General features: G+C 45.5%; 1 protein-coding gene across 1 annotated transcript; it reads left to right on the forward strand.

Annotated features, from left to right (window-relative positions):
• Positions 1-41: 41 nt before the first annotated feature.
• LOC125547232 (B3 domain-containing protein Os03g0619600-like) lies at positions 42-3,356 on the forward strand. The gene is made up of 8 exons (XM_048711189.1): positions 42-156; positions 284-288; positions 1,060-1,149; positions 1,249-1,663; positions 1,741-1,925; positions 2,253-2,616; positions 2,712-2,935; positions 3,057-3,356. The coding sequence occupies exons 1-8, from the start codon at positions 42-44 to the stop codon at positions 3,354-3,356; spliced, it is 1,698 nt and encodes a 565-aa protein (XP_048567146.1).
• The last annotated feature ends 10,328 nt before the right edge of the window (positions 3,357-13,684 follow it).

Consider the following 13,684-nt stretch of genomic DNA (forward strand, 5'->3'; position numbering starts at 1 on the left):
GAGAAGACTTGACCATGCAGTGAACGCTCCCTTCATAAGAAATGACTTCTGGTCTGCTTGTGCCCTTCCAGTGCCTGGACGCCCCCTTCATAAGTACGCCTGGATTTGCATTCCATAGATACATTCTGCTACAGCGCAGCGGCCTTCACCACCACGGTAAGCTTCTTCTTCCAAGTTGTTATCTTAGTTTGCAATTTAGTAATGTTCTTTCTTCTTCTACACCTGCATATGGAGGAGCAGTACTCCTGTTTTTTGCTTTCTTCTTATTTCTGCTGAACTTCAGAAACTGTTAGGAGTGCAGAAAGCAGTCATGCAAAACAATGACAGAAACTGAGTTTATCAATTTAGATATGCATTTAACCATCAGTTCTTTTTTGTTTTCAAATAGATATCGTTAATCCATTTAGATATGCATTTTACCTCCCTAGTAGGATCACAAATGGAGCCTAGTGATCAATAGATTCAGTTAGAAAATTATTGTATCCATCAGAAAGATCAAAGACAGAGTTTCTTCTGCCAAGTTACTCTCTTCATCTTTCTAGTCATGTCCTTTCGACTTCCTCCCCTACAACTTAGAAGAACATTATTCCTTGATTTTGTATAATGATAGGAATTTCAGAAGCTGATTGTTCTATGGTTGTTAATCATCAGTGTTTTATTTCTTTTTATGCATGATGTCAGTGATCTATTTAGATCTGCATTTACCCCCCGTGGAACATAACAAAGGGATCTTAGTGATCAATGGATCCAGTCAGAATATTATTCAATTCATAGGAAAGATCATGCCAGAGTTCTTCTGCCAAGTATTTGTAATTTTATTCTAGTGTTGTTTTGCTTTCTTTTTACATGGTAATCAAAACAGATTTTCAGGGCAGGATTAGTTTTATAGTGTTGACAGCATTTTGTTGCTACTGTTATTTTCAAATAAAGAAATTCTCTGCTTAATCTCAAAAGATTCTAGGGCATAGTTATGAATCTTGAGTGATTTTAGGGTATTACTAGTTAGGCAAACAGAAATTTGAATGTGCCACCTGACATACTATGTGATTCATTCAACAGGACGTATCCAAGATGAGCAACCCTTGCGAATGCTGTGAAAGGAAGATAAGGTTCATCAGAAAAATAAATGGAAATTTTATGCATAGCATGGTAAGCCTTTTCTAACTTTCCTTGTTCAGTGGTTGCCTCATGTTTGTAGAGTTTGTTCGTTGCCTCAAACATTTTTTGCACAATTGCTGCTTGTTACAGGTCATTCCAGAGTGGTTTGTTAGTCAACTTGGGGGCAAAATCTGGAGAACCATCAAACTGCAAGCCCCTGATGGTATCATATATGATGTTGGACTTAGTGAGAATATGAATAGAATTATCCTCAAGTTTGGGTGGGCAGCATTTCTTGATGCCAATGAAATTGAAGAAAACTATTCCTTGATGTTTCGGTACCTCGGAAACTCCCTCTTTGAGGTTACAATATTTGATTCCAATGGGAAGGAGAAAGTCTCACGCAGTCACTATACCGATAATTCGAGCAGTTCTCATCCTGGAGCTACTCAGTCATCAGCAGGGCAAGGTTCAGATTCAGATGGAAGCCAGAAGGAAAGCTTGTACCAGTACAAAAAATCAGCAAAGATGCCCGCAATATATTCTTCTTCTGAGGAATTCTCAGGTTAAGTTGTGTACTCAGATTATTCACTTACTCTCTACCACATGTTCTCTTACTGTCAAAACTTCTTTTAAGAACAGAAGACAATTTTGTGGAGTCGGAGGATCAACAGATGCTTTCAAAATATTGTGTCTTCTCAGGGCGGTGCTATCTTACAGAAGCACAGAAGGCGAAAGTTCTTGCACTTGTAAAGAAAATTCGACCCGAAATCCTGGTGCTTGTTGTAGAGATGAAGAAGAGCAATGTAAAGCAGAGTGGTACTCTGGTACGTAAGTTTTACCATTGCACTTTGTATGAACTGCTCTTTTTCTGTACCTATGTACAATTTCTTTTCTATTTAGGGAAGTTGGTGGTCTTGCTCTAATGGATATGTTTGCACAAAATGCATCTACTCAGACAGTTGAAACCATGCATACAGACGAAGTACATAAGTATTATTGTTGTCTAAATAAGTATTATTGTTGTCTTATTAGTTGAAACTGTGTGTATTGTACGATTTAGCCTTTCTGACAGTCCAAATGTCTTAACTATTTAGTACTTAGGCTGTGAGATAAAATAGCTCAACATTATCACTATCCCTTTTTTCAATTAGGTAATATGTAAGGATTACGCACGCAAGCACATGCCATGCGAAGGAACAAATATCATACTCCAGCTGCCTCGAAAAGACAAGGGTTGGAAGTGCAGATTCCATATCAGGCCATCTGGAACATCTGACGCTGGTCGCCGCAACCTTTCATTGGGGAACTTTGTCCGTGACAATCATGTTAGAGAAGGCGAGATATGCCTCTTTGAACCAATGACAAATGCTAAGGAGAAAAGATTCACTATGACTGTCCATCTCGTTCACAAAGCGGGCATTTATCATTCCCCTGGTGAAAGAACTGACATTGGCTCAAATCATGGAAGGACGAGCACTAAGATGGCAAGTGCTATGGATGAACCACCTACTGATGGTATGCCAGCTTGACACTAAGATCTTGCCACTGCTAGGATGTGTCACATTTCATTTTGCATTATACTTCTCTGATTCGTGTAACGACTTGTCCAGGTGAAGAGTACTCTTCGGAACATGAAGAGCATGGAGTCTCTGATCATTCTGAGGGAGGTTCTGAACCTCCCTTCATGCTGGCAGACAAAGCTTACCTAACACGAGCACAAGAGAAGAAAGTGTTGGAGAAAGTCGAGGAAATCGAGTCAGAAGTACCCTTGTATGCTGCTATCATGAGCAAGTCCAATGTCTATCGGGGTGGTGGCTGTAACACTCCCACCCTAGTAGTTCATGAAAAACACTTTCTGTCGCTTCCTATCAGTACACTTCAGATCGGAACAAATTTCCAAATATTTTTGCAATTGTGTCATTCTAACATTTGCCCTGTTGTATGTATATAAACAGCACTTTGGCTACCAATACACAGGCAGATATCTTGTTCAGAAGTCTGCTGCTGGCCATCATCGTGGAAAGAGTAGCCTGATCAGTTTGATGCTTCATAGGGAGGGGAGGAGTGGATCATGGCCTACCAAGATGCAACACAGCATGCAACACACAACTCATGCGATGAGGGTTCTCAAAGGATGGACGTTTTTCGCCCGCGACAACCGCCTGCGGGAGGGTGACCTCTGTCTCTTCAAGCTGATAAAGAACAAGGAGCCTCTCACTATGGTGATCCACATCATTCGCCGTGAGGAATGTTAGCCTGAAGCATGTATTGCATGCTGCTACTCTGGTGATCCTGAACCCTGGTGGTGGAAAACTATGTGGCTTATCTTGGAACGTTATCTTAGTATTTTCTTACTTCCGTGAGAACTTTGTTAATTTGAGAGTAATTTTGATGGTTCAAGTTTGAGCAACTTATTATGTGCTTCTGAGGTTGATTTGAGTGAACATGTTTTTTTTTATGGGATTCAAGTTTGATCTTTGAAGATGATGGTTTACATCAATCGCTGTGAGAAATGTTAGCCTGAAGGCATGCTACTGGTACTATTATCTTCAACTCTAGGAGCGAAAGCTATGTAGCTTATCTCTAGAGACCTTTTACGGTGCATCAAATCAATTTGGGCTGTTAATTTATGTGGCTTGAAGGGCCTAGATAAGACAATACTACAACAGATTTTCGATAGTATATTGACTAGTTAGGGGTATTTTGGGTACTCTAATGTTTATCAATCACGCAAGCAGGTTTCTTCCCCGCCATGGCGCAGTCCACACCATCTAATACTTTTCGGTCAGCGACGCACGATGAAGACGATGAAACAAAGTTGACGATCTTGGTTCGTGCTCCAAGCTGGCCTGCACCGCACGTACACAGCGACCTAGAAAAGCTACGCTAGTAGACTCACCGCCGGCCAGCCGGATACACAAGCATGCACGTCACACGTATGCAAGTACGCAACAATCACATCGCTGATTTCTCTTCTAACACACCTACGTAGAGCTTGTTGATGGCCACGGGCACGCATCATCTCCGGTGGTTTTATTTATTGCCCCAACTCAGTTTGCGATTAAAAGGCCGATGGTGGCGAGCACTAGTGCAGAACCGAGCAATAGCATCGGTTCGTAAGGCCCTTTAGTGCCGGTCCCATAACCGGCACTAAAGTGTGGTCACTAAAGCCCCCCTCCTTAGTACCGGTTCAGCACGAACCGGTGCTAAAGGGCAACCACGTGGCACGAGGCAGCTCCGGGGGCCGGGAGCCCTTTAGTACCGGTTGGTAACACCAACTGGTACTAAAATGTTTGGGGGGTTTTTGGTTTTATGATTTCTTTTTCATTTAATTTTGTGTTTTCCATTTTAATTTTTTTTCGTTTGCTGGTATTTTACGATACTACACATTGTACACGTTATGCATATATATATATATATATATATATATATATATATAAGTAGAATTTCTAGTAGAACCAATCATATATATTTCATCAATGTCTCACAAACCACCATATTAATTCACACATACACACATGTATAGCTATATACAATTTCTCCTACATATGCATGTTGCCTTCGGAGCCAGTGGCATTAGCCTAATTGGTGCCTTCGGAGCACGATGACAATTGGAAGTGGCTCATGATCTGGTCGATGGGGGCGGTAGCGGGTAATAGTATTCTCCCTTCAGATTTATGATCTTCTCGAGCAAAAATCCCGCTATTTCCTCTTGAAGTGCTTCTACGCGCTCCGTTTCTAGGAGCTTGTCCCGCACCTCTTTGAACTGTTAAGAAGGAGATCAATATGCATGTGTATTAGTCAGGACTGGGCATTCGGTTAGACCGAACCGTTCGGTTCGGTGCTTCGGTCTTTCTTGAAAATCAGTTTCCCAAATTTACTAATCATTCGGTCCTATGAATAATCAATGACCGAGACTTCGGTGCACCGATAATTCGGGTCGGGCCTCGGTTACAACCGAAGAGAACTGAGATATTGGTTAGGAAAGCAAGAAATCGGGATCCAATTCGCTCAAAAAAAGAAGAAATCAGGAGTCAAAAGGAACAACGAACAAACAGTGTGGATTTGTAGTGGGATTCCTCAGCTATAACTGCTGGCGCCGGTTGTGAGGGAGTGATGGTGGCTGGCTCGCTGCCGCGTTGGAGCCATGTACATCATCGGCCGCCACCGCGAGGGAGCCATGGGTGCTGCCGCCGCCATCGCGTGGGAGCACTGCCGCCGCCGCCGCCAAGTGGGATCCATGTGCGTCCTTGGCCGCCGCCGCGTGGGAAGATTGGCGTTGACGCCGCAGTCGAGTGGGAGCCATGGGCCGTGCGCGCCGCCAGCCGCCGCTACTTTCCTATGCGAGGCGAGTAAATGGAAGCGGCGGATCTGCGTGGTATGCGTGCGTGAAACATGGAGCTCGTTTGTGGATAAGCCGTGGGGCTCTGTGTATTTGGGTTCAGAAATTGACTGAAAAGGTTCGGATGGATGGGATATTGGGCTTTGTTGTGATGGGCTTTATACAATATTCGGTCAATTCGGGGTATTCGGTCAACCTGGTCCAGCGACCGAACTCACCGATGCAATTTCGGTTTTTGATTTTTGCCAACCGAATAAACAACAGTAGTTTCGGTCATCGGGTTTTTCGGCTTCGGTCTCGGTTTTTTCGGCTCCGGTCTTCGGTTCTCGGTTTTTATGCCCATCCCTAGTATTAGTTGTGTGACTAGATATCGATAATGGTGTAAAAATTGTGAATAGTGTTCTGACAAGCGTACCCATTCCTGCCTTTGAGATCTGCTCCTTTCGAACGCCATCATGCGAATGTTCTCGCAAACACAGAATGCACACAGATCAGTCCCCTGCGCCTGCTTCAGGGCCTTTATTACGAGAATGGAATTTAATTTGATCAGATAATAATTAATCAAGCATGATAATTAAAGAGATGGCAACTAGCTAGCTAGCTAGTACTACTTAATTACTTACCTTGGGTCGAAACCATTTCAGCTGTCGTTTCCATTCGCCTTCTGTGACGCTGATGAACCTTGCCCAAGCCCTGCCCGCCAACAAAGAAAATGAATAAAGGGGTTATTAAATAGTTCATATCATGAAATGACGAACTAAATAGGCCGAGATATATGATTAATAATGATTGAAATTACCTGTTGACTATCCCAAACAAGATGTTATAGTCACTATTTGCTTTGAGTAGTGAGTCCAGTATTTCAACTGTTCCGGCGTCAACTTTAATGATACACAAGATCCAGTGAAATTTGCATGCACACAAGATCCAGAGCTCCATGAGCGGATCGAAGATGGGCACGCAATACAGTAGGCCTTCCCCGTCGGTCTTTCCGGCACATTTCTGCTCCTCCTTGGGGCGACAAGCTGCTTTGACAGGAGGCTCATCTCATAGCCTACCTGCGCTGGATCTGCACCTTGTGCCTCACCTGCGGGGCTGCTCCGGCAACCCGAAGGAACAGTGGCGACGAGGTCGCAGACGCACTCGCCCGTGCCTCCGTGCCGGATCGAATGGGTTAATTTAATTAATTAGATCATTAATTGTGATTATAGAACTAACAAAGAAGAAATCTATCTGTAAACAGAAATTACCAATATGTCCCAGAGGGAAAATTTGACCCATCTATACTGGCCATTGGATCTACCAAAATACTACCCATCATAATGGGCAGTATGATGCACCGTAAAAAAGCTCTATCTCTAAATGAGGGAGGCATTGAGCAAGAAACTTACGTGTTTATCATTAGATGATTTTCTTGGGAGGCATTGATCAACCTTTCCAATCAGTCAGCGCATCTCCAACTGAAGCCCAAAACTATTTTTACGGGCTTTGGAAAAAAGAAGATGCAGTAGAGCCACTGTTAGGACCTCCAAAATGGGGAGGAAGTTTCATCTCCCTCTTCTCGCGTGAGCAGCCCTCTGGCCGCCGAATCCACCTCATTGCCGCATTCCAGACATCGCCCGCTCCGGATCCGTCCATGTTGATGGTGTTTTGCAAGGTCCCCGAACAACAGTACAATAGCATACGTGAGTTATGTGGCTGCAGGACATAACCTCAAGTTAGAAGATTTACAGAGGTTCAAGCCCCTGAGATGTGAGTAACAACCCTAAGCTTGCTTGTCTGAAATTATAGATATAACAAAGTACAATGTAGGATACTTGTACACTAAGTTGCTGGAGATATTTGGTGGCTGATCTCGACAGGAAGTCCAAGAAAATCATCACCATCAAGGCCTCCACCATCACCACCATCCCCACGACCACCACCATCATCATCTCCATGTGCACCATGTTGATGGTGATGAGGCCGGGTGTATTGCTTAAACATTTTAAGTAATAAAGCGCCCCTTTTCGAAAAATGTTGATGGTGATAGGCAGTTTCGATGTTGATGTAGAAGACACCCTAATCTCGGTAGCTAGATATTTATTCCTAGCTTTCCGTCAGTGGAGTGCCTTCTTTCTTCGGTGTTCTGGTTGGGACGGCTTGTTCTTTCCTTGTCATGGCTTCTCCTTCCTCTGTTTGGAGGGGTCCGGGCGACGCCTTCCTTTCTTAGCCGTGGACTCGGGGTTATCCTTGACTTCTTGAAGATTCCTTCCACCCACACCTAGCCAGATGTGGGCCCAGTTCCACTACTAACTAGCAAACTCCCCATCAATCATTCACGGTGAAGTCTAGTCAAACGGAGCTCGCCCTATCCTGTAGATGATACCTTTTTTCCTATTTTAAATGTGTTTTGCAAGCAGAAAACTAAGCATTGGGGAGACGAATAAGTGCTAGATGGATATAATATGAGGGATTTTGGTACTAAAATATACTCTAAAAGGTATGCATAAAATCTACTCATAAGAGCACCCCACACGCCAACTGTAGCGACCGAACCATCCAGCATGGGTGAAGACGCCGACAGACGGGTCCGACTAGGCTCTCGCGTGTGGGTGTGGGGCGCACCAAAGTCCGCCATATGATGGTGGCCTCGGAAGCGCCATCGCTCCACCCATCATGGACCTTCCAACCAGGTTGCCTGGGTCGAAGCCATCCGAAAAAATCGGACGGCTTGGAGCGTCCCCGAGAAGCCCCCGACGCATGCCACCTTGATGGCTCGGAGCGCTCGCATGCACACACTGACTGTAGTGACAGAACCAGCCGACACGAGCGAAGACACCGATAGGTAGGCCCGGCTAGACCATCGCGCGCGGGAGGGTGTCGTCCAATGACCGTGGCCCCGGGGGACTGGATGACCCCCCCCCCCCCCCCCCCCTCCCCCCGTGTCTGAGCCGTCTGGGCAGATCGGCCGGCTAGGAGACGCCTTTTCACAAATGCAACTGAGTTTTCATTTGAACCTTGTATTCAAGAATCATAGCACAAAATCTAAATTTATTTACGAACATGAAAATATAATAATCACTTTATTATTATTACGCTAGGGCGTATTTCCAACCGACATGCTAGTTGTCTCATATGTGATGACAAATTCAGCACTGACCATGAAGCAATAACGAGCCGTTGGCACGTCAATGATGACCACTATTGGTTGGTCAGTGTTATTTGGCTCTGTAGTAGTGACCCATAGTGAACCGAGTAGGAGCTTCATATTCATCATGACATGGACCATCAGTCCTAAGTTAAGAAGGACAACCTATACATGAGAGATATGAGGCGGGGTAAATTGACAAAAAGTGGATCTAGGGTCATATGCTATTGGATCAAAATCAACTACATGGACAACAAGATCAAGGGAAACATACCAACGAACAAGACACAACACCCTCAATGCAAAACCAAAGAACTCAATGGAAAACATCACCATGGATCTTCTCAAAATCATGCATCAAATGCAAACAAAAAGTGAGTCACTAAACTGAAATAGTAAAACAACAAACCAAATCAAACACAATCAACTAAGACGTAAATAGTATAAGAAATCCACAAATAAAGGGTGTAGGAATCAAACGTACCCTGGCTGTGGGAGAGGAAAGAGCTAGGATAGGAGGAGAACGAAAAGGGAGAGGGTAGTGAATGGAGACAAATGATTGGTGTGTAGTATTATGAAACTTGCGGGGAAAACCGGTCTCAAAGCCCATTAACAAACAAGAGAAATCAAATGAAAATAAATAAACGTTCAACCTCATAGGAAAAACCAGCATGAATCTTGAAGAACAAACAGACAATTATAGATTCGACTGATGGAAAGACAAAAGGAACAATAGATAAATAACTAATACAACATCTTTAACATATGAACCATCATGAAGGCTATATACAAAGTCATGATGATGTAGCTGCAGTCAATGACCCTCTTACTAGCCCACTGTGATCAGCTTAATTCCTCAAAGGGGGTGTATTTTTATGAACTTTGGTTTTGCCATCTAGCTTGTGCAATGTTACCTTAAGTTTCGCACCACAACCGTCATCCTCATGCTTGACTTCCGAAAAATATTTCAACTGTGTCAAATCAACTTGGTGAACAAGAGTTTTTCGGCTAGGTGACGTCCGAGGAGAGAGCGCGCGGGGAATTTCACTTAAGTGTCTTGCGCTGCCTTTTTCGAGCGCCTGTCCATGGGACACTCGAAAAAGATCCCCCAAACCTAAATCTAGGTAATCACTTTTACCGAGAGTAGTTCTCGGAAAAGTTAACCTTGCCGAGTGGAACTCCTAGCAAAGATTAATAGTGAGCATCATTTATGCCTTTTTTCATGTAACCCTGCGGCAAAAATAGATATAACAGTAATATAGTTATCTCAAATATTGCATATCTACAATTTTGGGCGCTGAAACCCTAGTAGTGCAATAAATGTCTCAAATATTGGTGGCGGGTCCGAAAAATACTAGGGCCTGGCACGTGTCATGTGATGGCCTCCTTTGAGAGCACGAGAAGTTTTGAGTCCAATAGAGCAACAGGAAACTCATTTCATTCACAAACTGGACACGTTCCCTCTAGATACCCAAAGACTATCTCGGAGATGGTGCAATTTACAAGCGGCCTTAGGTGAATCTTCTTTGAAGCGCGCCAAAACTTAGACATGACATGAGACGGTTTCAGGTCCCGAGGATTTCCAGCATCGTATGATTTTCCAAGGATTTAAACGGTTGGATCAGGCGTGTCGTCGAGGTAATGTCGCCCCTGGTGGCGGGGCCTACCCCTCCCTCGTCTGCACAAGGTATACACATGTCGCGCTCAAAGACATCATATAGGATATTCCATGCCACTTCTAGGCATGGTATGATATGTCCGCCTTGCAGATTTGCAATTTTCGGCACTGAAAACCAAGGAGTGCAATAAATGTCTCAAATATTGCGGCTGGGTCCGGAAAATACGGGGGCCTGGCATGCCTCATGTGATGGCCTCCTTTGAGAGCTCAAGAAGTCTCGAATCCAATGGAGCAACATGAACTACACATCATTCACAAACCGGACACGTTCCCTCTCGATACCCAGAGACTACCTCGGAGATGGTGTAGTCTACAAGCGGCCTCAGGTGAGGCTTCTTTGAAACGCACCCTGAACTTGTACCACACCCTACAAGGGACATGTGATGACACCATGTCAGGTCCCGAGGATTTCTGGCATCATACGATTTTCTAAGGATTTAAACGGTAGGATTAGGCATGCCGCCGAGGCAATTTTGACCCCTCGGTGGCGGGGCCTTCCCGTCCCTCGTCTGCACAAGGCATGCACATATCACTTAGACATCATATAGGATTTTCCATGCCGCTTTTGGGCAAGATTTCATGTGTCCACCTTGCAGATCTGCAATTTCTGGCGCTGAAACTCTAGGAGTGCAATAAATGTCTCAAATATTGCAGGCAGGTCGAAAAATATGGGGCCTGGCATGCGTCATGTGATGGCCTCATTTGAGAGCACCAGAAGTTTCGAGTCCAACGGAGCAACAAGAACCACACTTCATTCACAAAATTTGACATGTTCCCTCTCGACACCCTGATCTGCAATTTAACTGAATGACGTAATAACACCAGCGGTGCCTAAACTTGTCATCGATGTTCATTTTGGTGCCTAAACTTAAAAAAATACATCGAACTGGTTCTATAACTTGGCGGTATGGTTCAAACACGGTTCAAATCACATCCTGATACGTATGTATTGTTGACTAGACATGCTAGCATGGCGTGGGGCCCACTTGTAGTGCCGACACAGACTGACATGAAAAGAGTGCGTCTAAATGACCACCGGATCCCACCTATCAGTGCACAACCGAAATAAATAAAAATGAAGCAAGGCTAGGATTTGAGAACAAGCGACCTGCTCGCTGTGAAGGACCTGCACAAACCACTTCACTAGGGGAAGTTAGTTTACTATTATGCATCCTTAGCCTTTATCTAGCTAATTAGACCGCAATCAATGCAGCCAGTTTTCCACATGCAATTTTCAAAAGTTATACATTTTTGAAATGTTAATCTAATTTTTAAAATATTCATGTTTAAAAACATATCACATGGTCCTTTTTTAACTATTAGTTCTTTTTCCTTTTTTACATGACCCTTCGATGTGGACAACCGGCTTTGTAGTCAACAGCGTAGCACCGGAGCAGCTCCCGCGACCCGTCCTCTCGCCCTCCCGCTAGGGTTTCCCCCGCCGCCGCCGGCACGGGCGCCCCAGCGCCTTCCCCGCCCCCCCCCCCCCCCCCCCTCTCCCCCCCCCCCCCCCCCGTCCCCCCCCCCCCCCGAGCGCGGCGACCGGGGCGGCCGCCCTACCGCGCCGCCTAGTCCGCCCCGTACCTCCTCGTCCTACCGCTGCCGGCGCCGTGTCCTGGCTGGCGGTGGCGGCCCCCTGCTCTTCCCCGACGCGGATTCTCGGCTCGGGCAGCGTTTCCGGCGGCGTTGTTCCTTGGCCTACGGCAGCCCAGCGGCCTGGTGGGGGCTGGCGGCGACCTGTCGTGGTGGCGGCGGCGGGATAGCGCAGGTCGGCCCGCGGCACGAACCCGGCCCAGATTTGGGCCCTATGGGCCCATCTGGGTCCTAGCGGGCCGGTCTTGGCGTTGCCTCGCTGCTCTCTGCGCGGTGATGAGGTGGAGCGGCTCGGACGGCGGCCGCGGCGCCGTTGGTACATCTTCTGCAGCGCGAAGGCGGGTCTTTACGGGCATCTGAGCACCCGGCCGGACCTGTGTGCCCACGGGTCTGGTTCGCCCCTGCTATTGCGTCCGGTCGGTTACCGTCGTTGACGGTGGATGTTGAGCCCTCCCGCGTACCGACGGTGCTGCTGCCCTAGTCCCGGCTCCTCCTCATCGTTGTGCAGACCCTACTTTGTGGTGCCGTGGTCTGACGGCGTGGAAGCTTCAAGTCTGTGTTGGCGCAGGGTGGTGGTCGGTTTGGTGGCGCGCTCCGGAGCGCCTGAGGGGTGGGTTGGGATCGGGAGAAATCCCTGTCGGCTTGGCCGACGCCAGCATGGCGGCGCTTGCGGGTGTCGTCTGTCCTTCCTGGAGGGCGTCGGGGCGACCCTTCCTATCCCCTCGCCGCGTACCGGGGGAAACCCTTCGCAGCAGCGTCGTCGTCGTCGCATCCCTTCTTGGAGGTGTTGCTTGGTGCCGAAATTCCGGAGTCGCGGAGCTTGGCGGGAGGTCTCCGCTGGGCGCAGCGGTCGCGAGGCTTCTTCGTTTTTTGTTGATCCGCCGTTCTTGGCATTCGTTTCTTTTTTGTTTTCTCTTCCATTTCTTTTGGGCGTGACTGTGCTGCTTCCGCCCCAGCACCTATTGTTGGCTGTATCGTGGTGGTTGCTTTGTAATACAAAGCGGGGGGAAACCCTTTCTCGGATGACCCTTCGGTATGTGAGTTTCTTTTTCGTTTTTAGTAATTCTAAAACTTATGCGAATTATTGCATTAGTAATAAAAATAAAGCAAGAATATTCTTTTCTTAGAAATAATATGCATAAAAATTAATTTAAACATGTTAATGTAATTAAAAAAATATTTATGTATTATTAAAAAGTCATGTAATTAAAATGTTTTTAACTAGACAAATGGATGTATAGTTTAAAATTTGTTAACTTAAATATAAGAATGTATAAAATCCTGGGGGAGCACTAGGCCATTGTTTATTTTTTCACACATATTTTAAAATTCACTTTTATTCAAAAATATATCTTTTAAAAGATACATATACTTTATTAAAGCACGTGAACACTTTTTACAACTAGAAATATACTATTTCCTAAAAGCATGAGCACTTCATATACTACCTGAATATTTTGTAATTTCTAAAATAGGAAAAACAACTCCATGATTGTGTCGGTTATCTAAAATGTTGCAGTGTGTAAAAGACAACAAATGTACATGCGGCAATTGGTTGGCGCATGTCCTTTTTGTCGCTCGTGTCACCGGTTCGAAACTCAGCCTTGCAACTTTTTTGTTTATTTCAATTGCACCGACAGGTGGGACTCAATGATCATTGAGACGCACACTCTTCATGTCATTCTTTTCCGACACTGTAAGTGGGTCATGCGTCACGCTGGCATGTCTAGTCAGCAATACATACATATTTAGACGTGATATGAACCGTATTTGAGCCATACTGCCAAGTTATAGAACCAGTTCGGCGTATTTTTCAAGTTCAGGCACCAAAATAAACATC

The sequence above is a fragment of the Triticum urartu genome, chromosome 3, assembly GCF_003073215.2.
Source record: "Triticum urartu cultivar G1812 chromosome 3, Tu2.1, whole genome shotgun sequence".
Classification (NCBI taxonomy): Eukaryota; Viridiplantae; Streptophyta; class Magnoliopsida; order Poales; family Poaceae; genus Triticum; species Triticum urartu.

Bases quoted from the DNA above. Each gene is read 5' to 3' on its own strand.
- LOC125547232 (XM_048711189.1), top strand. From the start codon at position 42: ATGACTTCTGGTCTGCTTGTGCCCTTCCAGTGCCTGGACGCCCCCTTC. The intron at 1,664-1,740 runs GTTAAGTTGTGT...TTTTAAGAACAG, and splicing joins TTCTTCTGAGGAATTCTCAG to AAGACAATTTTGTGGAGTCG. The intron at 1,926-2,252 runs GTACGTAAGTTT...TTTTTCAATTAG, and splicing joins TAAAGCAGAGTGGTACTCTG to GTAATATGTAAGGATTACGC.